This window comes from Branchiostoma floridae, chromosome 7, assembly GCF_000003815.2.
Source record: "Branchiostoma floridae strain S238N-H82 chromosome 7, Bfl_VNyyK, whole genome shotgun sequence".
Taxonomy (NCBI): domain Eukaryota; kingdom Metazoa; phylum Chordata; class Leptocardii; order Amphioxiformes; family Branchiostomatidae; genus Branchiostoma; species Branchiostoma floridae.
Genome location: NC_049985.1, coordinates 23,238,078 through 23,260,734, shown reverse-complemented (window position 1 = coordinate 23,260,734; position 22,657 = coordinate 23,238,078). Strand labels below are relative to the sequence as shown.

Here is a 22,657-nt window from a genome sequence, read left to right as displayed (position 1 = left end):
TGAACGGGCCCATGTAAAACAAGTATTCTAACATAGAAGTATATGGGAAGGAAAAAAATCATGCATGAGACCATATGAGTAGTTCTTTATTTTAACCATAGTGTGCGTTATTGAAACAAGAAACCGTGAGTTCAAATCTACCTGTTGTCCCTTACCTAACATGCACGCCATTGCAATCCTTAGAACAGGGCGTGGTCCTCTGTTCATTGTTTTTGTTGAAAAGAGAGGAATTTGCGGGCACCATCAAGCTCTGCGTTCTACACTACCAAAAATGATTTTTTCTCATTTTGCTTACCCCATGGACAATTCTTATGTGAAGAAAAATATTCTTGCAGGAAGAAAATTGAGAATAAAATTCAAGCAAAACGAGAAACCCAAAATTTTTTTTAGACATTTAAGCAAAATCTTCTTATTTTTTCTTATAATGCAAGAAAAAAATTCTAAAAATTCTTGTTTTTTTCTAACCAGATTCAACTCTTAAGAAATACAAGAATTTTCTTTCTTCCTGGAAGATAAATTTTCTGTGAGGAAGCAAAACAAGATAAACAAGAAAAAGCATTTTAAGAAATACGAGAAAACAAATCTCAAATTTTGTTAAAAACTTGACAAGCAAAAATTTGCTTGCCCCATGGACAAGCACATTTTGCTAAGATTTCTTGAGGACAGAATAATTTTCTTCCTGGAAGAAAATTTTTCTGTGAGGAAGCAAAACAAGATAAACAAGAAAAAGCATTTTTGGTAGTGATATAAAGAAAGTCTCTCTTCTCTTTCACAACCGATAAAAGAATTGTGAATTCGATTATGTAAATCGCTCTCAATTTTGCATTAGCCAGACTCTTTGTTCGTCTATATAATTCTACAGGTCTCAGACTCAGTACAGCAATGAGGTGATGGAGGTTCAGGGACAGCAATGAGGTGATGGAGGTTCAGGGAGGAGACCAGAAGATTGCTGCGGCTATCACAGAGTTCTACACCACGTCATTCGGCAATTCCCTAAAAGACTGGCTGGAATCTATTGAAGATTTTCCCAAAGCTTTCGAGTTCAGGATGCTTCCGATCACCGACCTTCTGGATATGAACTATGAATCCTTTTTTCCGCATGGAGTAGTGGACCTGGGCTGCTTCGGAAGGTGTGTGTTTTGGTGGAAAATGTTTAACAGAATCCTTTCTGTGTACCATTAATCTGTCAATCTCATGTAAATCCAATCAGTAAACTCTGGGTGATACATTTTGCACCCGAAAGATGATAAGCCCTCAGCTAAAATGCAGAAGAAAGACTTCAAGTTGTCAAATGTTAAAGCGTGTCAAACCACCTTGGTCAGAACTACTGTATGTACCGATGGTTCCTTAGGGAAGTGTTTAGAAGATCAATCTCCTAATGAGGTGCAAAGCAATGGGACAGTTTAAAACCAACTTTAGCGAGCAAACTCAGTAGCAACTTTGAAAAACATGTTACGAAATACAAACGAGTAACTATGGACTGACTTAGCAAATCCGATTACGGAATATAATATAGTAAATTATTGTATCATTGTAAATAACCATGTGTAACGGAAAACCTCTTTACCTCCCCCAAAACTTGAACCCTTGAAAACCAACTTAGGCCGAAGGGTTTTGTACTCAAGGCTAAAATTATAATGGTTTTAAAAACGCCATTTCCTTGTTGTGCAGGAAAACCTTGTCTGAAGACGGAAATGGTCGCAAGTATTACGTGGAAGAAACGACTGACGGTAACGTTACTACGTCAGAAATCCGCTACTGCGACTTTGAAGAGAAAGATGACCTTATCACTGCTTTCACCGAGAAACGACTGGCGCTCAAGCGCGCTACTGCTGTGTATCTAGAGGAGGTAGGACAAGATAATACAATAATTTTTCTCTCTTGATTGGTCTTAGGGATTAAAATGACCATTGGAAAGAAATACGCACAAAAAAGAAAAAAAGTTATCTTTCTCTTCGTGCAATCTTGTTTTATCTAACTTCTTCTTCTTTGTGCTTAGGTGACCACCACCATCTTGTTAATGTTTCTTTCACACCTCTATCTTGATGAACAGTACTGCATGAATAGTACTGCTTGAATAGTGTAATTAGCATGTACCAATGATGATGTAAATCTGGTAATGGTTGCCTACTGTGATACAGGATGCCAGTATATATTTCCTGGATGTACTCATTGATGTTGACCAAACTCACTTTTTGTGGACGGGGCGCTCTATATCTTACTCTAGGTGTTATATAAGCGATGATAATCGTTTTTTCAAGCACCAAATGTCAAAAGCAACCTTTACCAGGTATTTATTGTAATTGAAAAATCCCGCCTTTCGTTCCGTATGCACTGTCTTGTACAGGAAGGTGATCACTAACTTGATGTTATCTTAGGGTCCCTTTCTCAGCTCTGACTTCCTAATCCCTGCGGGAGAGGCCGGATGTGAGACTGCGGAGTTGGCTGTCCTCGAGGAGTCTAATGCCGGAGCGCCAAGCTGGCAGGAGATGATGAGCGGACAGGAGTTCAAAGTCGTTTTCATCTTGCCGTATAACATCCCAAATTTCCTGTTAGCCAGGACCGTTCTTAACTTAAAGTACAGGTCTAGATCGCATAGCTGGCTGACCATCAGGCCGGGAAAGACCCCGCATGAGTTTGACGGACACAATAATGGTGACAGCGGTGACATCTCTCAGCATAAGGTATAATCGTCTTTTTCAGTTGCACTCTAAGGTTCGTAGAAAGAGACGTCGTTTACGTTATCGTAAAGGGCACGGTTACAAAGGTCATGCGGTTGTCGTACGATTGCTAACATAGTGTGTTTTTTTTTTGGGACAGCCATGCCTGTTTTCTTCAGAGTGCAGCTGTCTTGCAACACAACACTAGGCTGTCTTGGATCCTTGTCGGTGGTTGGTTCTGTCATACCCCTGTCACATTACGCGGAAATCGATCGGACGACGGTTCTACAAGCTTTAAATGACATTTTTGCCAGCAAAACATCCTGCGTTCTTACGATCAGCGCTCGATTTTTAGGGATTGCCAGCGATTTTCAGGGGTCGTACGATGGTCGCTGGTGATCTCCGAGTTCGCAGAGGCTTTTTGACACAATTTCTTTTCTTTCATCATTTTTATTATGTCCACGCATTCCATTAATTGTTTAAGAAGATTCCGACAGCAAAAAAATCAACATTTATTGATCTCTTGCCTGTCTGTGAGGAACTTTTTTTTAGTAATTAAGCCTTTATTGCACATTCATGCCCTATCGGGCTAAGTACAGGAATATATAGATACAAAAGGTAGTAATACAGTACACATGGTTTCTAAGACTTATCTAAAACATGGATTCTAAAACTAGTCTAATACATTTGTTCGGCTTCTTCTTGTTTCGTAGTAATGTTAGATATGTAGCTTGAGATGTGTTTGTATAATGTCGTTTGATCAAAACTCATAAGAAAAATGACACTAGACAAAGATTCAAAGCGAGGGAACTTTCCAATGATAATATTATTCTTTTTAGCTATATTATTAATATAGCTAAAAAGAATACTTGTATCGTTTCTATATAAACTACAATCTAATAAAGAGTGGGCTTCATCTTCGACTTTGTTCAGGTTACAAAACTGACAGATTCTTTGCTCCAAAGATGTGTGGTAAAAGTGTTGAATCAGGGAGTACAGGAAGGTGATCAAACCGCTGTGCCTCCCTGATTCAACACGGAGTTTGTGGCAGCTGATTTGTAGTTTGGTGGTGATAAATCTTTGCTGTTTGTTCGGAATTTTAAGGTACTCTTCTTCGTTATAGGTGGATTTGAACCTTCAACAGTCCGCGTGCAAGTGGTCATGGGAGGTTGTTCATAGATTCATTCACAGGCGATCATACGAGCTTCACTTATATGTGACAGACAGTTTTGGGGCAAAAAATATGCAAGACCCTCTGAAGATCTTAAAATTGGCCGATTTTCCAGCGATCGCAAAGTACGTCCGAAGATCGTACATAATGTGACGGGTATCACTGCCCGCTTGAAAATCCTACCGCATCAAAATTGTACGACGATCGCACGACCTATGTGACCGCGCCCTAAGCAATTGTTGTATTTCCATGTACATATGATACTTTTATCGTGCTGCCTCTTTTGTTTTTTCCTATTTATCAAAATATATGTTCTCCACAATCAGGTTAGTGTTGGTGGTCTTGTCATGACGTACGAAGAGAACACGGGTACTTTTACCGTGACGCAAGACGACTTCGATGCGTCATCGGCGGTCATCCCGAACCTGCCTGCCTGGGTCAACGGCATGGTGGTGGCCAGGGCAGAGTACAAGTCTGTTCTGGAACAACTGAGTAACCAGCAAAGGTAAGTTAGCCGTTATAGCCGTTAATTAATGGGATATGTTCATTAGAATGTACAACATCCATGTGCATGTGATTAACGTTTAGGTGCTCACCAGGGAATGCTTTAGCATTGGTACATTCCTTCGTTGTAAGCGTTTGGGCTCAATCTTTCAATTGCTGCATTTAGCAAGTGAAATGATTGAGCCAGCTTTTAGGACTCACCTAATAGGACGGTACCTTGACTAGAAACCATTACTTTATGTTAAACAAATCATTCGCAGGTTAAATCTTAACAAGAATGCTTTTATTTTCTTCAGTTCCACTGAAGGACAGATGCCCTGCAACCTGCAATGGTCTAACGCACACCGCATCGACCCGACCGACGGAGGAAAGTGCATCCACTTCACGGCAGCATCAAAGGGCGACATTTTTGTGGTGTTCTCTGGTGTTCCTGAAGATCATGAAACCTGGGTCACCGTAGAAATTTCTACCAGCGGGGTAGCAATGTATAAGGTACTGTGATTAACCTTAAATTCTGAAAAAAAAACAGGACATAATTTTTGTTTCCTCCACATTAGAATTCATTAATGAAAATGTCTTTCTTTCCTTCCTTCCTATTTTTATCTTATCATCCTTCCTTCCTTACCCCCCTCCTTACCTTTTACTTCCTTTTACTTCCTTTTTTCCATTCTTAACAAATATGACATAATTCTGATTCCTTCCACGTTGGATGTCATGGATGACAATGCCTTCCTTTCTTTCTTTTTTCCTTCTTTCTTTTTCTTTCATCCTATCATCCTTCATTCCTTTTCTTTCTCCTTCCCTTTTCCTTCCTAATTTTATTTCTTAACAAATATGACATAATTCTGATTCCCCACGTTGGAATTCATTGATTAAAATGTCTTTCTTGGATCAACGTGCAGGCTTTGCGCTTGGCGGTTACACAGCTTGACAAAGGATCCAAAGGCCTTGGGTCGGACACGCTCTACCAGTCGTACTTCATCTGCATCGAGGAGGACTTGGACCAGTCAACAACAACGGTGCAATTCGGGAAAACACCAGACAACGAGGTATTAATTCGAACTGAAACTTCGTAAGATTTTCCCTACAACGAAATTTTAACAAGGTGCAGAAGGAAAGGTGTTGCATTTTGGCAACTCTACACCCAATTGAAATATTAAAAACTTTTAGTTTATGATAAATTACCCTCCAACAGTTCTTACTCTTATCCACAAACAGCTTTTACTTTTTTTTCCAGTTTGCTGTTGTTAGATTCTGAAATTTCATTCGAACCATGTCATACATCCAGGTAATATCACACGTAGGATAAATGTTACTCAAGCAGCTACGCGGATTTAGAAGACGGTCATACGTTTTAGATAACATCCGCATCCACTACCTTCAATTTGTCAGTGATTAACTCTGTGACGGATGGTAACCTCCGACAACTTTATAATGTTCTATTTGCCGCATTCGTAATGTAGTTTGGCCTGCCATCTGCACTCAGTGACGCTATCATAATGCACGTTGTTTTTTAGCTGTAGCTGTTGTAATACAAGAGACCCAACCCTTACAGTTCGAAACAAGTCCAACTATATTAGTACCATGATATCAATTATTATGAACTTCTAAAATGTTATGTAAACCCGTTTTTTTTTTTAGGGGGGGGGGGCAAATCACTAGAGGAGGGCGAGATAGAGGGCGAAATCACTACTAGTAGTTATTTCTAGGGGGGAGGCGACATTGCTAGTGACTTCGTCCTGGGGGGGGGGGTGCTAAATCACGGTGGGGGGGGGGGGGGGAGGGGGGCGAGATCGCTGTGACACCGGTATTGTGGAGCAGGCCATGTAGTTTTGGGATTTGGTAGTTAGCTTATCTCAAAGCAGATATTGGGATTATGTGTTGTCTAATGAACAGATGTCGCGAGGTAGTGGAATCCCTAAACAGATGTCAGTCTCTGCCGTCCTATATGTTAATTATTGTCTAAATACGCCCAACAGGACCGCGGTCATGTCTGGCTGGACTACCAGTTCCACGATGTCCTGTCTCTGCACTTTTACGCGTTCGGCAGCGGCGAGCACGCTGTGAAGATGATGGGAGTGTCTCAGACATTCAAACCCACGGACCTGAACATCGTCTGCCGTGAGGGAACAGTCAAAGAGGGGGACAGATGTGTGCAAGTGTGCCACGCCGAGTGTGACGGTAAGGGACCGGGGTCAGACTTAAGTTAATATGTTTGTTCTCGTGAGTCTCAGCAGTCTTAACTTATTGAGGCCACCAACTTCAACTGTAGTATGTTTGATCCACTTACATCGGGAAGGAGCTTTACTCTTTTCAATAAGTGTGGTGAGTTCTTTGGCAATTTGTTAGAGGTGTGGCTCTCCTCAAACTTGTCGTGAGGGTATTCAAGATGACGTGTGGGTTTAGGCCTCTGTGTGTTGAGGTAGCTGTACTGTCTGTGTTTCCTTAGGCCTAGGTCCCAATTACCAACCCAGGACCTGACTGGGTAGTTTTCGGAGATGAAAAATATGCCTCAAAAAGCCACAAACCACAAAGAGCGACAGTCAGGAGCATAATTTGTGTATATTCCTTGGGAAACAAGTTTCCTTTTTCGATTCCGCAAACATCCCGGCTGGGCCCCGTTTCGGAAATGGGAGCTACATGTAAGCCTTAGTTATTACCGTATGCTATGCACCTTTTAGCACAACAAGCCATAGGGTAACTAAAGGCGCAAATTTCCATAAGACCATGTTGATTCCATGTCATAGAGGGATGGCATGTAGGATTTTCAGTATGGTGGACATTTTTTTAAACGAAAGAAATTCAAACGAGCCAGCATAGCCTAATCAACAAAGAATTTTCATTATTCCGCGAATCTTACAAATAAGTACCAATTGTAAAGAAAGTCAGGAAGTGCTACCACTCGTAAGTGCCAAATGATGGCATATATCATACTTAAGGCATTTGTAACTTGAAAGGTGAACATCGATATCACGAGACGTACATTCCATAGATTTGGACGTCATCGCTTAATAAATTATGTTATCAACGAGAAATAATTGATAAGAGAGTGATACTTACTAATAAAAAAATCTTATTTCACAGACACCTAAGATATTCTTATATTTCTACTCTTTAGGCTGTAGAACGACTGGATCTGACAGCCCACGTGACTGCATCGGGTGTCAGAACTTGCGAATCTCCTACCCGTACCTCGCTGGCTCCGTCGGTAATTTCGAGTGTGTGTCGGCCTGCCCACCACACATGGTCCAGTCTTCTGGGTTAAACGACTGTCATTGTAAGTTATTGTTGGCTCCTTCTCGTCTTAGTTACCCTCAGATGACCACATTAAAGGAAAAAGAAGGGGAGGCTGGATTAACTTTAAATATTGAGAAAAGGCACAACTATTTGTGAATTAATCTGATAGATTTTGTCCAATGGCATGGAATGGTCCATTGGTAAACAATTCTGGTCTGAGATTTTTTTCTGTTCATGCTTGGGTGTATAGTTTTGTGTAAAATCTGTGCTCATCAGAACCCTTGATAAAGTCTAATCGCATCAGTGTAAAATCTGTGCTCATCAGAACCCTTGATAAAGTCTAATCGCATCAGAACCATTTATTGAGTATGCGCAGTCTGCGCATCAGGACACTTGATAAACGAACTCTGTATTCAGATAAAGTCTGCGCATCAGGACACTTGATAAACGAACTCTGTATTCAGAACCGTTCATAAAGTCTGAGAATCAAAACCGTTGATAAAGTCTGCATTTGCATCAGATTAACCGTTGATAAACTCTGCGCATCAGAACACTTGATATTTAAGTCTGCACATCAGAACCGTTGATAAAGTCTGCGCATCAGAACCCTTGGTAAAGTATGTACATCAGAACCATTGATAAAGTCTGCATTCGCATCAGAACCGTTGGTAAAGTCTGCACATCAGAACCGTTGGTAAAGTCTGTGCATCAGAACCCTTGATTAACTTTGCGCATCAGAACCGTCGGTAAAGTCTGCACATCAGAACCGTTGGTAAAGTCTGCGCATCAGAACCATTGATAAAGTCTGCGCATCAGAACAGTCTTGATAAACAAAGTCTGTGCATCAGAACCCTCGATAAAGTCTGCACATCAGAACCCTTGATAAAGTATGCGCATGAGAACCCTTGATAAAGTTTGCGCATGAGAACCGTTGGTAAAGTCTGCACATCAGAACCCTTGATAAAGTCTGTGTATCAGAACCCTTGATACAGTCTGTGCATCAGAACCCTTGATACAGTCTGCGCATCAGAACCCTTGATAAAGTATGTGCATCAGAACCCTTGATTAAAGTCTGCGCATCAGAACCCTTGATAAAGTCTGCGCATCAGAACCCTTGATAAAGTCTGCACATCAGAACCCTTGATAAAGTCTGTGTATCAGAACCATTGATAAAGTCTGCGCATCAGAACCCTTGATAAAGTATGTGCATCAGAACCCTTGATAAAGTCTGCACATCAGAACCCTTGATAAAGTCTGCGCATCAGAACCCTTGATAAAGTCTGCGCATCAGAACCCTTGATAAAGTCTGCGCATCAGAACCCTTGATAAAGTCTGCGCATCAGAACCCTTGATACAGTCTGTGCATCAGAACCCTTGATAAAGTCTGCGCATCAGAACCCTTGATAAAGTCTGCGCATCAGAACCCTTGATACAGTCTGCGCATCAGAACCCTTGATAAAGTATGTGCATCAGAACCCTTGATAAAGTCTGCACATCAGAACCCTTGATAAAGTCTGCGCATCAGAACCCTTGATAAAGTCTGTGTATCAGAACCCTTGATAAAGTCTGCGCATCAGAACCCTTGATGCAGTCTGCGCATCAGAACCCTTGATAAAGTATGTGCATCAGAACCCTTGATAAAGTCTGCACATCAGAACCGTTGGTAAGGTCTGCGCATCAGAACAGTCTTGATAAACGAAGTCTGTGCATCAGAACCCTCGATAAAGTCTGCGCATCAGAACCCTTGATAAAGTCTGTGCATCAGAACCCTCGATAAAGTCTGCGCATCAGAACCCTTGATAAAGTCTGCGCATCAGAACCCTTGATAAAGTCTGCGCATCAGAACCCTTGATAAAGTCTGCGCATCAGAACCCTTGATAAAGTCTGCGCATCAGATTGCCCTTGATAAAGTCTGTGCATCAGAATCCTTGATAAAGTCTGTGCATCAGAACCCTCAATAAAGTCTGCGCATCAGAACCCTTGATAAAGTCTGCGCATCAGATTACCCTTGATAAAGTCTGTGCATCAGAACCCTTGATAAAGTCTGTGCATCAGAACCCTTGATATGTATCTTATAGGTATAAAGAGAATGGAGGAACCCGCTGTTGACGGCACGGTGACGTGTGTGACATCCTGTCCCCTCACCCACTTTGACGACGACGGCGTGTGCAAAAGTAGGCTTTATATTCTACTTTGTCTAACAACATTGAGTTACATATGACTATAATTTAGTGCGATGTGTAGGAGGAACTACTCCAGTGTGTGTGTGAACGAGTCAGCTTAATTCTCATAAGGTGGAGGGGGGCTTAACACGTTGGTTGTTGGCAAAATAAGTTTGCGGTGCGGAACTGACAGCGTTTTTTTTTACTTGAGGGCATTTGTGTAGAGATATCCCCTCCGTAGATTGGTTTTTATAGGTGATACTGTTTGGCCCTAATCTTAACTGCGCAATGTTGTTCACTGTAGTTGGGTTTTCAAACCATATTGGATGGATACATACATACATACATACATACATATTCATAGTCGAGTAATTATCGAGTTGAAGCATTGACAAAGTTCTGCTTCCAGTGAGCTCTATCTTTCATCAGTTCAATGAGGTCCTTATCGTATAGTCCAGCCTCAGATTCAATAATTTTCTTTAGCATGAGTATGGACGTCCTCTTCTCCTGTTGGCTTCTGGGGACTAAAAGAGCAGTTTACTGGCTGGTTTGCCATGTCGAATAACATGTCCAGCAAGGCTTAACTGGTGTCGCCTGACTTCAGTTGAAATAGATGAAAGAGTCCCATGCAGTTCTTTGTTTGTTTTGTGTTCCCACCAAGGTTTGTTGTATACAACACGTAGCATCCTGGTGTAGGAACAGTCCAGTTTCCTGGTCTGAGAAGTATTCATTGTCCAAGACTCACAGCCATAAAGTAAAATTGAGATAATACAAGCTTGAAATACTCTAGGCTAGTTTTTGTTTCTTTTCTGATGTGAGCTTTCCGAATTTTTTGGAGAGCGTGTATGGCACTTCATGCTTGGCCAATTCTAACCTCCTTGTCATGTTTCACATCAGTGTAGCTCCCCAGATATTTAAAGTCAGTAACCTTCTCGATTGCGGACCCATCAGAGGTATTAAGAGCTGCTCTATATATGTAGATGTGGGGTTTGAATGAATGAATTTAGTTTTTGATGCATTGAGGTACAGTCCAATAGCTTGACAATGCATGCTGCTTCGACTCTGTAAAGAAGGTCTTGTGCAAATTTGATTGAGCCATCGAGAAGAGCTATGTCATCCACAAAATCAAGGTCAGGAAGGGTCTCCGCTGGGTAGCGGCAACTACGACGATGGTGCCGAGTGAGACCGTCTGTGTCTGTGATGGATGTCCGCATTGCATAATCCAAACATATAATAAAGAGATATGTGGCAAGGGGGTCCCCCTGTAAAACACCTGGCCCAGTATTGATACTAAATTGATCCGTCTCTCCATCAGGCCCGGTAACTACTAGTACAACAACAGAAGTGGCTAGTACATACTTGGATTTAACTGCGCTGACAACATCTTTTGGAATACCATAAGCATCTAAGATTAAGAGCAATTTGTTGCGATCAATAGAATCGAAAGCCTTACTGAAATCGATAAACACAAATACAGCTCTCGTATCAAAGTTCTTCAGTTCTTTTACTGTAACAATATGCCAAAGTGCAAGGAGGTGAGCTGAGGTCGAACGTCCTTGACGAAAGCCATTCTGGTTTGACAGCAATACTTTTGTCCACGACAGGACGGATCCTGTTGAGTAAACAACGGTTGTAGACTTTACTTGCTATTTGGGACAGGGCAATACCTAGGTAGTAGTTATGTATGTGATGTCACGCATACCGTTTGCTTTCACAGTCGAAACCTTGAAATCACACTTTTTGAAGACATTGTAACATAACTTCGCGACTGAATTATGCATAGAAATAACTCATTCCATTCAGAAGGGAAATAGTATTTGGAATCATGAGTAAATCATACAAAATATCCATTCTTGAATTTGATTTCATGTACTCTAAATTACCGAGTTTTTACAGTCAAAGTTTAAAACTGATTGAAGCAGTGTTGTTAACATAAAGATAGGATTTTAAAACACCAATGGACTTTTTTTATAGCGAAATGGACCATTGTTTTGAGTATGGCCCATCCAAGTTTTCAAGGATAATTAGGTCCAGGTTCAGGTCCAGCACTGTACCTGATCATCTGAACCTGGACCTAAATTTTTTGTACCGGTAACCCACCCCTATCCAGGATGCAGCAGTCTTTGTACCGACGTGAGTGGAGACGGCCAGGCGGTGTGCACAGGGCCTGCTGCCGAACAGTGCACGGTGTGTGTCTACACGGCAGCAGACGGAAGCTGCTTGGAAGGATGTAGCCCTGGACAGAAGGCCGTAACCGGATCTACAACCGGATCATCTACAACAGTTACTAGTGGTGAGTAGACCTTTAACTGATAATGTCAGACAGTCAGTACAGAAGGGCAAGCGAGTGTTTTTTGTTATACTGCCCTACCTATGAACATCAAAGAATTAATCTTTTCGGCAACTTTCAGATCCTTGTAGGTAACACTCTTTATTTCAACAGTCTTTTTTAATCAGCCCCCCATCCATCTACTATTAAGAGGTTCACCTTTCTTGGTATATGATACAAACAGCAGAATTTTAAACTTAACGTATGCCGCACATAAGTGTGTCGTTTCTGTAATACGTCCGACGTTATGTGCCATGTGACGTGACTTTAGATAAGACGTCACGTATATAGCTCCCGTATTTTTGAAACAAATATATTGCCATAGGCGGCCAAAAAGGTGCCTTGCCGTGTACGACTAAAGTACCCTAATACTAGTATAATCTTTGTTATGAATCTTCTTCAACTTGAGTCATCAGTGTAAAAATGACAGTGCTGATGACAGTCCTCTTGCCTGTGGTAGGTGGCAATGTCGCCCTGGGGAAGACAGCGTACCAGACAAGCACCCGGGATGAAGGCGGGGCTGCAAGCCGTGCCGTAGACGGGAACACCGATGGCAACTTCAATGCTGGTTCCTGTACACACACTGTAAGCGGAGGAGAGACTAATCCAACCTGGTGGGTGGATCTCGGTCAATCGTATGCGGTTGATAGGTACGTATATATAAAGGTTTAGTATATATGTTCATATGTCAGTCATTACAGTAAGGCCCTGTTGATATGATTATATGAATGACATCCGAATTTCAACGCGTGCATCAATTTTCGGTCGTTAAACGTTTGAATAAAAAGTATTTCAACCATGCCGTAAATCGTTCAAAGTATAGTTGCGATTATAAATGCCGCCGATTTAAAAAGATATATTATATCGAAAGACAAATACTGATGTCATAGCATGCCAACGTCAATTCAAAGGTCAAAGAAAAAAGACATGAAGCAACAAAAAGATGAAGAATCTATTTGGTATGCTCAACCTTCCAGACCACTTGGATTTCATATATTATAATAACCAAACTTTTTTTATTCGCATGCTCGCATCAGTTTTGCAATTTGCATTGGATGTCATTCAAACAATCAAATCAACTTGGCCTAAATATGTAAAAGAATAACTTAACTCACACACAAACAAACGCACAGAAGCCTGCATCACCTCAAGTAGCATATGAATCACCCGTGGTCTTTTCTAGATCTAGGTGGTCCTTCAGGTGTTTTTGTTTCCAATTGAACCGTGCACCAAGAATCCCGACTATATCCAACATGTCTATTGCGACCATTTTCTTAAAGTCCCTTGAGTGTTCGCTATAGGCAGGTTGGACTAAATATTCGTGTGTGTGCGTGTGTGTACATGTACTCACGATTATGAGCACATGTGAAATAGTTCATTCTCGTGGTATCAATCGATAATTCAATACATAGCAAGGTAAAAGCCCAAGCCAAGATGCAAGTCCCAACATCTTTAGCAATGACGGTGACTGTGGATCTGTCAAAGTTTACTCACATACAATGTGGTGTTTATAGGAAAGTTCATCCGAACATATAATGTGAATAAAACTCCTGATGACATTGCTTTGTCTCGAATATCTGCAGCGTGGTCATCTTCAACCGCATGGACGCTGCTTCAAATTCGGAGCGACTCAACCCCTTCAACATCCACATCGGGGATTCCGACCAGGTCAGCACGAACCCCATGTGTGGAGGTAATCATCGAATCGACGTGAGCCAGCCGTCCATTTCCGTCTCCTGTCAGGGGATGAACGGACGCTATGTGGGCGTCCGTCTTCCCGGAGCCTCCCGAATACTGAGTCTGTGTGAAGTCCAAGTATTTACGGGTAGGCCTTCGCTACATGGTTATGACAGTATATATACATTCTAAAGAAAGATTATTTAATTTCCAAATGACAGAAAATGTTCTCCCTTGGAATTACGGGTAAAGATTATCCTTATCAAAAATATCATGAACATATGTTGCATCTGTATCAGTATCTAAAGATATAGCCGGTATAATCAGCGGTCCATTCGACCGAACACACCAAGGCCAGCTAAGCAGGAGGGTGACGTCAGATAAAGCTACTTTCATCTGTTTCAGAAACGTGCGGAGTAGCAGCGTTTCGCCACGTGCCTCGGACTGGTTGTGGAGGTTCAGACATATCCGTTACCCTTGATGTTACCCTAGATTACTGCGCTGAAGCTTGCTGTGCCGACGTTACATGCCTGTCGTTTCAGCACGACATACACAACAAATGCAAACTGAAAAGTAAGGTCTGCTCAGATGCGGAGAAAGTGCCTTCAGCAGATGGCAACATGTACGATCGGATAAATCCTCCAGGTTAGTGCATTTAGTCCATCAATTATCATTATGAAAGAAATCAACAGGAGAAGCAGTTATTGGTCATTTAGAAAAAAATGCAAATGCTACGCTTGAAAGAGGAGGAATAGGACATAATGTTGCGCACAAGCTTTTGCTCCTCTTTCCTTGAATATCCCCCGAAATTCATCTCTTAGCATGTTTTCCAATATAATTCAGGTTTTACATTTGGCGTACGTCATCGGCGCCATGTTAGATTACAGAGTGCGCCTGTAAAACACCTTACATATCATATATATAAAAACAAACTCCTGTATGCAGTTGAATGTCTATTTTGTGCTTTCAGAAGAATTCAAAGATTTCATTTTGAATACAAGAATTCTACTGCCAATATTTCGTAACATTGTGGTGTTAACATGCCAAATCTTTCTCAAGTCTACTTTATATCTACTCTACTTCATCATTCTCCTTTGCTTGGGCATCTTCGTGTATCTCTCCTTCTCATATCATTCGACACCTCATTCTGATTGGCCAATGTCATTCGATATCTCATTCTAATTGGTCAATGTTATTCGACATCTGATGAGATATATTATGAACTCCCTGTGTCACTTCTATAATGTAACGGTGCCATAAAAAATGTAGATTTGGGCTTTAATACTGATTGGTTTTGTCAGTTTTGTATTTGGTTAATTGATGAAGTAATTTACAGGAGGTGTCATCCGTTTCCATTTCCAGTGGAGGTTCTAGACAGTGTGTTAAACTTTACAACAATACATTGAATTTCGCATTGTTTCTCGGTGTCCGTCGATCATTGCTAAAGGTTAATCCAGTAGCTAAACTTCCTGACTCTTACTATGTGAGGTTTTGTATCTAAATCTCAGAAAACACCATGAATGCTAATAATAATAATAACAGAAGATTAAAATTATTTTATAGCAGAGACACCGCCGGATGGTAGTGCATCCGACACAATTACCTGCGAGGCTTGCCAAGATGGGTACAAGTGTGTGAATGGAGATGAGGTAAGTAATCCGGCAGGAGTGTGCTACATAAAGATAGATTACAACACTGTGTATTCCGTATCACCCGAGGTACAAGCCCGACCGCGGGAAGGATCACCCGAAGGCCGGAGGGTGATCCGACCCGCGGGAGGGCTGGGACTGAGGGTGATGCGGAATACACCGTGTTGTATTTTATTTATGTCATACCCACCTGAGAAAACGCATGTTTTGATGCGAAATGCGCCAGAAGTTGAACAAATTTGGTGCCCTGGAACAAAAAGTGTTACAACAGCAATGTTCCAGCGTCCGAATCCGGTATTCGAATTGCCAACCGTGCGGCACTTGGCCCGCTTGAAATGGTTCGATTTACTCGAAGGAAGCCCTATGTGATACAAACTTCGAAGGTTTGTGATACGGAAAGTTATCACACTGTCTGGAACACCCGTATCAAACGTTTTCGCATCACAGGTATGACATAATACAAGTTTCAGGGGGCGCAAGGAAGTGCTGCTCAGAGGACAATTTCATGGGATCATGCTGCCATGTTTTGTGGCGTTGCTGTGGCATAACTGGTACAACGTTGGGATCAGAACCAATTCTCGTGTTGCCCCCAAAACTATGCCCTCATACGCACCTTACACTACTTTTCCTTGCGGCTAATCTGTCAAAAATGTGCACCAACACCGATTCTGTTCGCCAATTTGTTATCTTGTACGTGCCAATGCTTGCTCGTATTTTTGCAAAGCAGGAAAAAGACGTAAATGCTGATTTAGCCATTAAGACACCCCTGAGTTAAATGAATTCTTAAAATTATTGAAATCTATGCAAAATTAGGTGGAGGAAATCTGTCCTGCGGGGACTCGGAGCAGGTCTGACGGGACGTCGTGTGATCAGTGTGCCGCTGGAGAGTTCAGCGATGCGACCGGCTCTACAACCTGTGAGCAGTGCCCAGCTGGACAGTTCAACACACAGAGTGGATCTTCCAGCTGCCAGCCCTGCCCAGCAGGAAAGTACAGCTCTTCCACAGGCTCAACCGAATGCCAAGCCTGCCCGGCAGGAAGATACAGCACTAGCGGCTCCACGGCCTGTACTCGCTGCCCGGCAGGACAATATAGCGCGAGCAGCGGCTCGTCAAGCTGTCAGAGCTGCCCGACTGGAGAGTACAGCTCCAGCAGTGGGTCTACCAGCTGTCAGAGCTGTCCAGCGGGACAGTACAACACACGTCAGGGGTCCACCAGCTGTCAGAGCTGTCCTGCTGGACAGTACAGCAGTTCCAGCGGTTCTACCGGCTGCCAGATCTGCCAGGCTGGATCTACCAGTAACGTTGGCGAGGCGGGATGCACCGGTGGGTGAAACGTCCCAATGTTTATGATAGAAATATCAAAATTTCTGACTAGATCATAGTAGGTGGCGTAGGCCATATCACCCTAAAACCTCCAACACCTGCCATTTGAATCTGTCTTTACATGTCGCTAGCACACTTGAGACATGAAACATCAATTCCAAACTAGTTCTCTTTAAAGAAATGTAAATATTTATTCGCGGTACCGATAACAAGGCCAAAGTAAACACAAGAGTATTGTAAACATTTATCAATTTAATGTTTCGCAGTCGTGACAATAAATTGACAGTCCGCAGCTACATGTAACTATTACTCTGCATTTTCAGATATCAACGAATGCCAGTCAAACCCCTGTCAGAATGGCGGCACCTGTCAGAACATGGTTGACCGTTACTCCTGCACCTGTAGTGATTATTTCGAGGGAGATAACTGTGAAACAGGTGGGTCCATTTTGTATGTCACCTGTGCACTACTCACAGACAAAATGTCTGGATAACAGTCTACACAGGATGTACTTAAAAGTCAGAACCTCTTCAGAACCTTCTTGGTAGTACTCGTTGATTAGTAACAGAATCACTCTGGGCCGGTATATACGTTGGCTACTTCAAATAAGAAAAAAGACAAATTGGTTGATTTGAATAGTGACTTTCCTAAATTTGTTTTGTTCTAAATGAGTATTTAGCTTTGTTTAGGATCATTCCTCTGATAGGACTTACAGTGGAGGTCCCATCTTTGAGAATAGTCTCATTTTGAGCACGTTAATGAAACCGCCACACTTATTGAAAAGAGTAAGTGATTCGAAACCTACAGTCTTGTGGCCGCACCTTGGGAAATTACTGTCATATTGAGGTCGCGCTGAGTTAGCGCTGAATGGCAGCCACTCCAGACTGCTGTGCTAGTTTGTCGTAAGCTCCTCCCGATTCAGCCCCTCGCTGCGAAGAGGGAGTAGTCGGCGCACCGAATATAAACTGTGGATAAACCGACAAACCACGAAGCCTGTCCTGATCTCTGTTCTTTGTCACCCCCCTCTAGCTGTCTACACTCACCTAGGGTGCTTCACACAATCTGATGGCACCACAGACGTCATGGATTCATTGGAAAGCTATTTTGGGACTGGCTACCAAAACCGCGACCGTGCCATTTTGCGGTGTTACACGGCTGCCAATGAGGCTGGCTTCAATCTGTTTGCCCTAGAGGATGGTGGCATGTGCCGGGGAGCAAACGATCAGATTGGAAGGTACCGCGTGTTCGGGTCCTCCCAAAACTGTGGAAATGACGGTAAAGGTGGAGATAATGCAATTGATGCTTACCTTATCACTGGCGAAGGTACGTTGGTTTTGTTTCTTTCCTTTATTTCTTTTTTCCTTTATCTTCCCTTCTTTCTTCCTTTCTTTCTGTTTTACTTTTTGCTACTTTTTTTCAATGATATTTGGAACACAAACTTTGTGTCAATCTGGCGGGTCACTGGCGCAACCGTCTGGGAGTGCTACTTCTTTTTGTTTATTCAATATCAAACAAAAGCAAATTTTTCAGAAATTTAGTGGACAATGGGAAAATTACATTAACTTCTCATTGATAATGCTGATATGCATCATTTGTGTTCAATTCTGTAATCCATCACAATGAGCTACCCAAATACCAAAAGTAATGGTGATCTGGCAATAGCTCGTTATTCTGATCTATACAGAATTTACCTGCAGTGCCACAAAAATAGCTAGGGTATCCAGCCACTTAAAACTCAAATCAGTATTATACAAAGCTGCTGTGGGACCGCGTAGCGCAGTGGCAGTGTGTTTGGCCCGTAACTGAGAGGTCGTTGGTTCGAATCCGGCTGCTGTGTTACCGATCTTGTGCCCTTGGGAAAGGCACTTTACACGACTTTCCTCACTTTACTCAGGTGAAAGTGAGTACTTAGCTTCGGCTACGGCCGTCCCTCGGATAGCACGTTAAATGGAGGTCCCGTGTCTGGGGAGAGTCCGCCACATGTGCGATGGTGCGGTGTGAGCGGTTCAAAACCTACAGTACCTTGGCCGCACCTGGGCCAATTACTGCCGTATTGAGGTCACCTGAGTGGCGCCGAATGGCAGCTCGCTCCAGACCCTTGTGATTTAGCCCTATTGTAAGCTCCTCGCAATTCAGCCCCTGGCTGCAAAAAGGTGATTAGTCGGCCCACCCAAAAACAATAACTATAACAAAGCTGCTATGGGACGTATTTTCTAATTTGACCTTTGTTTTCCCACCTACTAAGAATCATGAGGATCCAGCAACAGCTTCTCAAATTATATTGTTAACAAGCAGGCACACAAAAAGGCATTGAAAACATAACGATCTTTGTTGAGGTAATGAAATTAATGTTTAACGAGACAATAACATTAGCATACGGATAATAAGGAATGCATTAAGGAGCGCGACGAATTTGAATAACCAACTTGGCTGTTTAAAAATCCATTTTCTGGCACATAGCCATAAAGAAATACACTGTAACATTCAGGATGTCACTTGCTAAATTGATGACTCCTCGAATCAACCCAAAATCATAATAGATTAGACTCTTTATAAAGAGGAGATATTAAGAGATCTCTATTAATCTGGCCACAGTAACAATGGCTTGGTAGAACAGCAGGAACAGGAAGAGATTTTCGTATCAACTGACATCTCAACGAATCAAGTTTTGAAAAATCCTGTCCACTAATCTTTAAGAAAAAACTTTGTCAGGCACAGAAAAAAAGACCAGATAGTTGCTGCAAACATAAAACCCAATGCAGAACCGTTCAGGCATTTACAGTTTTTTCTTGAAGTTCACAAAGACCTCAAGCGTTATGTTGCACCAGGGCCTTCAGTTTCAAATACTATCTATATGTTGCATCTTGTAACTGTGAATTCCCCACAGCTCAACTAGCTTTGATGCCTCGTAATAGGGGTTATAATGATGATACTTATTTATAATTTGTGAAATGTAGAAGAGACTGGGACTCTGTGGCAGTGTGGGACTCTACAACTTGGTATCTGTGTCGAATTGTGTGAGACACATTTCCAGTCAGACCATGGCCAGCAATGGGCTATAATCTTTGGATTATCTTGATGTTTAGTATGTAAGTGAATCTTGCTGTGACCTTGAAATGATTAGATTTTGGTCACTCAAGCGGTTTGTAACGCTGCCGCAGCGGAACCTCCGGATTTGATATCTCCAGTTCTTGACCTGCTTTAGTCGTAATTTTTGAGTTCTAGATATAGCTCATTTTGGCAGAGCTTTGGAACTATAGGAAATTGTTTTGTTGTCTCCATGGAAATGGAGAATCTGATATAGTTTGGGTGTGTCTGTCTGCATGTGTTTCCGGATGTTTGTGGTCAGCATAACTCAAGAACCTGTGGATGGATTACGATGATATTGGGTTTATTTGCAGGTGTTATGAAGATAAATGTCATGGTCGATTTGGGGCCCCCTGGTATGTGACCTTGGTACTGCAGCAGACATTCATTTTTTGTATCGGAATGTTTTTGTATTTTGACCTGGATGTGCTATGGTCCTTTTGTATCTTTTGACCTTGATGTGCTATGTTTTTTGGTGGCGGACAGCGTTTGACGTATAAAATGCGGCGTGTATGTTTGAGCTGGCTCCCCTAGCTTTTTTCAGATTTGCAAGAGAACTGAAGAAGCGGTTGCCGGATCATAATTATTTTAGGCATATACCTATAGCTTATGTGATGGCTGTTATATACTTGATATTTGCTCTGATGTAAACCCGTCAGTTGTGTGTCCTCTATCCTAGCTACATGGCTACCTAGGCGGACGTCATGGATTGTGGAGGAGACTTACTCACCGGATTTTGGGGCCGAGCGCACACTTGATGGCGACATTGGAACTTACTGGAATCCCCAGCAAACGAGATACTACAACAACTGGTTCTTCACGATGGATCTCACGGTGCCACACACTCTATCTCGCATCCGCATCACCAATTATCGAGACACCTTACACGATGTCAAAGCCTTCAAGTTGCAAAAGTCGGAGGTTGGAAGTCCGTACAACTGGGAGGATGTCACGTACGTTACTAACGTGCGGGGAGGGCAGGTCTTTCCTTTTCACCAGGAGTTCAGTAGTTTCCAGGGAACAGCGCGGTTCTGGAAGTTCCTGGTCACTGAGACCCACTCGGGGTGGCAGCCATGGGTACAGGAGGTGGACTTCTACGGATTCCCGTCTGGTGAGAAAAACGTCGTGGTTTCTTTGTTCTTTGATAGTCATCATTGTGACTCTAGTGACTTGACATTAGTGTTCTGTGGATTTATACGACCAATCTTAGAATAAGCGTGTCCGGTATGGCACCCAGGAATCACTAGTGCCCAGTCTAGGGCCATAGAGAACGTACAGAAAAGAGCTTGCCGCATAATTCTTGGTTCCGCCTTTGCTAGTTACAACATGGCTCTAGACCAGTTGTCTCTTCCGTCTCTGTTCAATAGACGGCACGAACTCTGTACAAAGTTTGGTACCTCTTTGCTGAGCTCTTCGTCTTTCTCAAAATGGCTACCGCCAAACCGTGTGAGCCTACATGGCAGAAACCTCAGGTCTAAGCATCAGATAACGCAATTCCACTGTAGAACTGCTAGGTATAGGAAGACTACACTGCCGTACCTTGTTGACGTGCTAAACAGTTCATAGTTCTAGAGGTATAAATAAGCTTTGGATGTACACACAGTTATTTTAAAAGTGATTATTGTTATGTTTTATAATGTTTGGAATTGTGCACCTCTATTGCTTTTCATTTTAATTGTAACATGTGTAAAGCATACTGCAATTCAGCCGAAGAAATGAAGGGTGCCATTGTATGTTGATGCTGATGCTAGTCTAAACAGGGATTCTAACAATACTTTGATAAAAAAAGGTTGTGCTCATTTCCATCTCTTTGTGAGAATATTTCTAATGAGATGGAACAAAAAGTTTGATGGAAAATCAATTTTTTAGTAATAATCAGGGATCAAAAGGAAGAAACTTTCCTTTGATATCAATTTAAAGCATATGATAATACTTGTTGAACCATTGGTTGCCTGTGAGACGGCAACTTTGGCCTCGTGGTATTCAGAACCATTGTTTTATTCATTTATTTTGTTTATGCAGGCTAGTCAGCTGCCTCCCATTGCTGTCGTAAACTGCTGTCGTAAAGTGGAGAGTCGTGAAAACATGGACTGGACACGGAATGGATTCTTTCTGCTGACTCGTTATCTCAGGTTTAGAAAAAGCACCTTACCAGCTAACGTCATGCCAGTAGATTTCATTTGGATACTTATTTAGCACACAATGATAAAGGGTAGAATGAAATTGCTCTGGACGAGTTGTAAAAAAAAAAACATCATAAGAACACAATATTGTAAACATCCGCAGCACATCGTAGGAATGATCAGATGGTGTATTTTCTACCCATGAGAAAATGAACATTGAAGTGACCCCTCTGGTTTAGATATGCAAGTCATCATCTCATCAAGTCGTAATGAAAAAAAAAATGTATGCATTTATCAATTAAAACATCGTATAGTTGGTAAAAGCAAGGACAGAGATGGCAACAAATAGTGAATGTTGAAAACTGGATTCTGAAACTGAAAAAAGCGCCTTGATGAAGATGATGATTGTTGTTTTAAATCCGACGGGCCATGCAACGGCAACTGCAGTGCAATGTTGGGCAATGCTAGGGTTACGTTTAGAATCCGGGAGCCGGCCTGGCAGTTTTGGGGAACAAAAATTATGATACACAAGACAACAAAAAGACATGATAAAGAGGGCAAGTCCCTATAGTTTAATCCAGTATTGGAAGTAAAGTGTTAGCAATTTCTTCTATAAAAAGACATGAATTTTACCAAAAGTCATTCAAGATAATTACTTGTGCATCTATTTAAAGGCACTTAAATGTTTCCCTTCCGCAAACAGCCAGACCGGGCCCCAGTTGGAAAATTTAACC

At 42.0% G+C, this 22,657-nt stretch overlaps 1 protein-coding gene across 1 annotated transcript; it reads left to right on the top strand.

The window, feature by feature from the left end:
• Positions 1–912: 912 nt before the first annotated feature.
• Positions 913–22,657, top strand: LOC118419823. Its single transcript, XM_035826429.1, has 19 exons — positions 913–1,130; positions 1,672–1,849; positions 2,379–2,684; positions 4,158–4,336; positions 4,632–4,827; positions 5,238–5,384; positions 6,315–6,516; positions 7,454–7,612; positions 9,651–9,746; positions 11,845–12,027; positions 12,524–12,713; positions 13,647–13,888; positions 14,146–14,385; positions 15,304–15,389; positions 16,203–16,713; positions 17,037–17,150; positions 17,743–18,036; positions 20,480–20,911; positions 21,823–22,657. Exons 1-19 carry the CDS (start codon positions 919–921, stop codon positions 21,825–21,827), a joined length of 3,972 nt encoding a protein of 1,323 aa, XP_035682322.1. The 5' UTR covers positions 913–918; the 3' UTR covers positions 21,828–22,657.

Excerpts from the sequence above, each read along its gene's own strand:
- LOC118419823 (XM_035826429.1), top strand. The coding sequence starts at position 919 with ATGGAGGTTCAGGGAGGAGACCAGAAGATTGCTGCGGCTATCACAGAG. Across the intron at positions 2,685-4,157 it reads GTGACATCTCTCAGCATAAG|GTTAGTGTTGGTGGTCTTGT; the intron begins GTATAATCGTCT and ends CTCCACAATCAG. Across the intron at positions 4,337-4,631 it reads CAACTGAGTAACCAGCAAAG|TTCCACTGAAGGACAGATGC; the intron begins GTAAGTTAGCCG and ends TATTTTCTTCAG.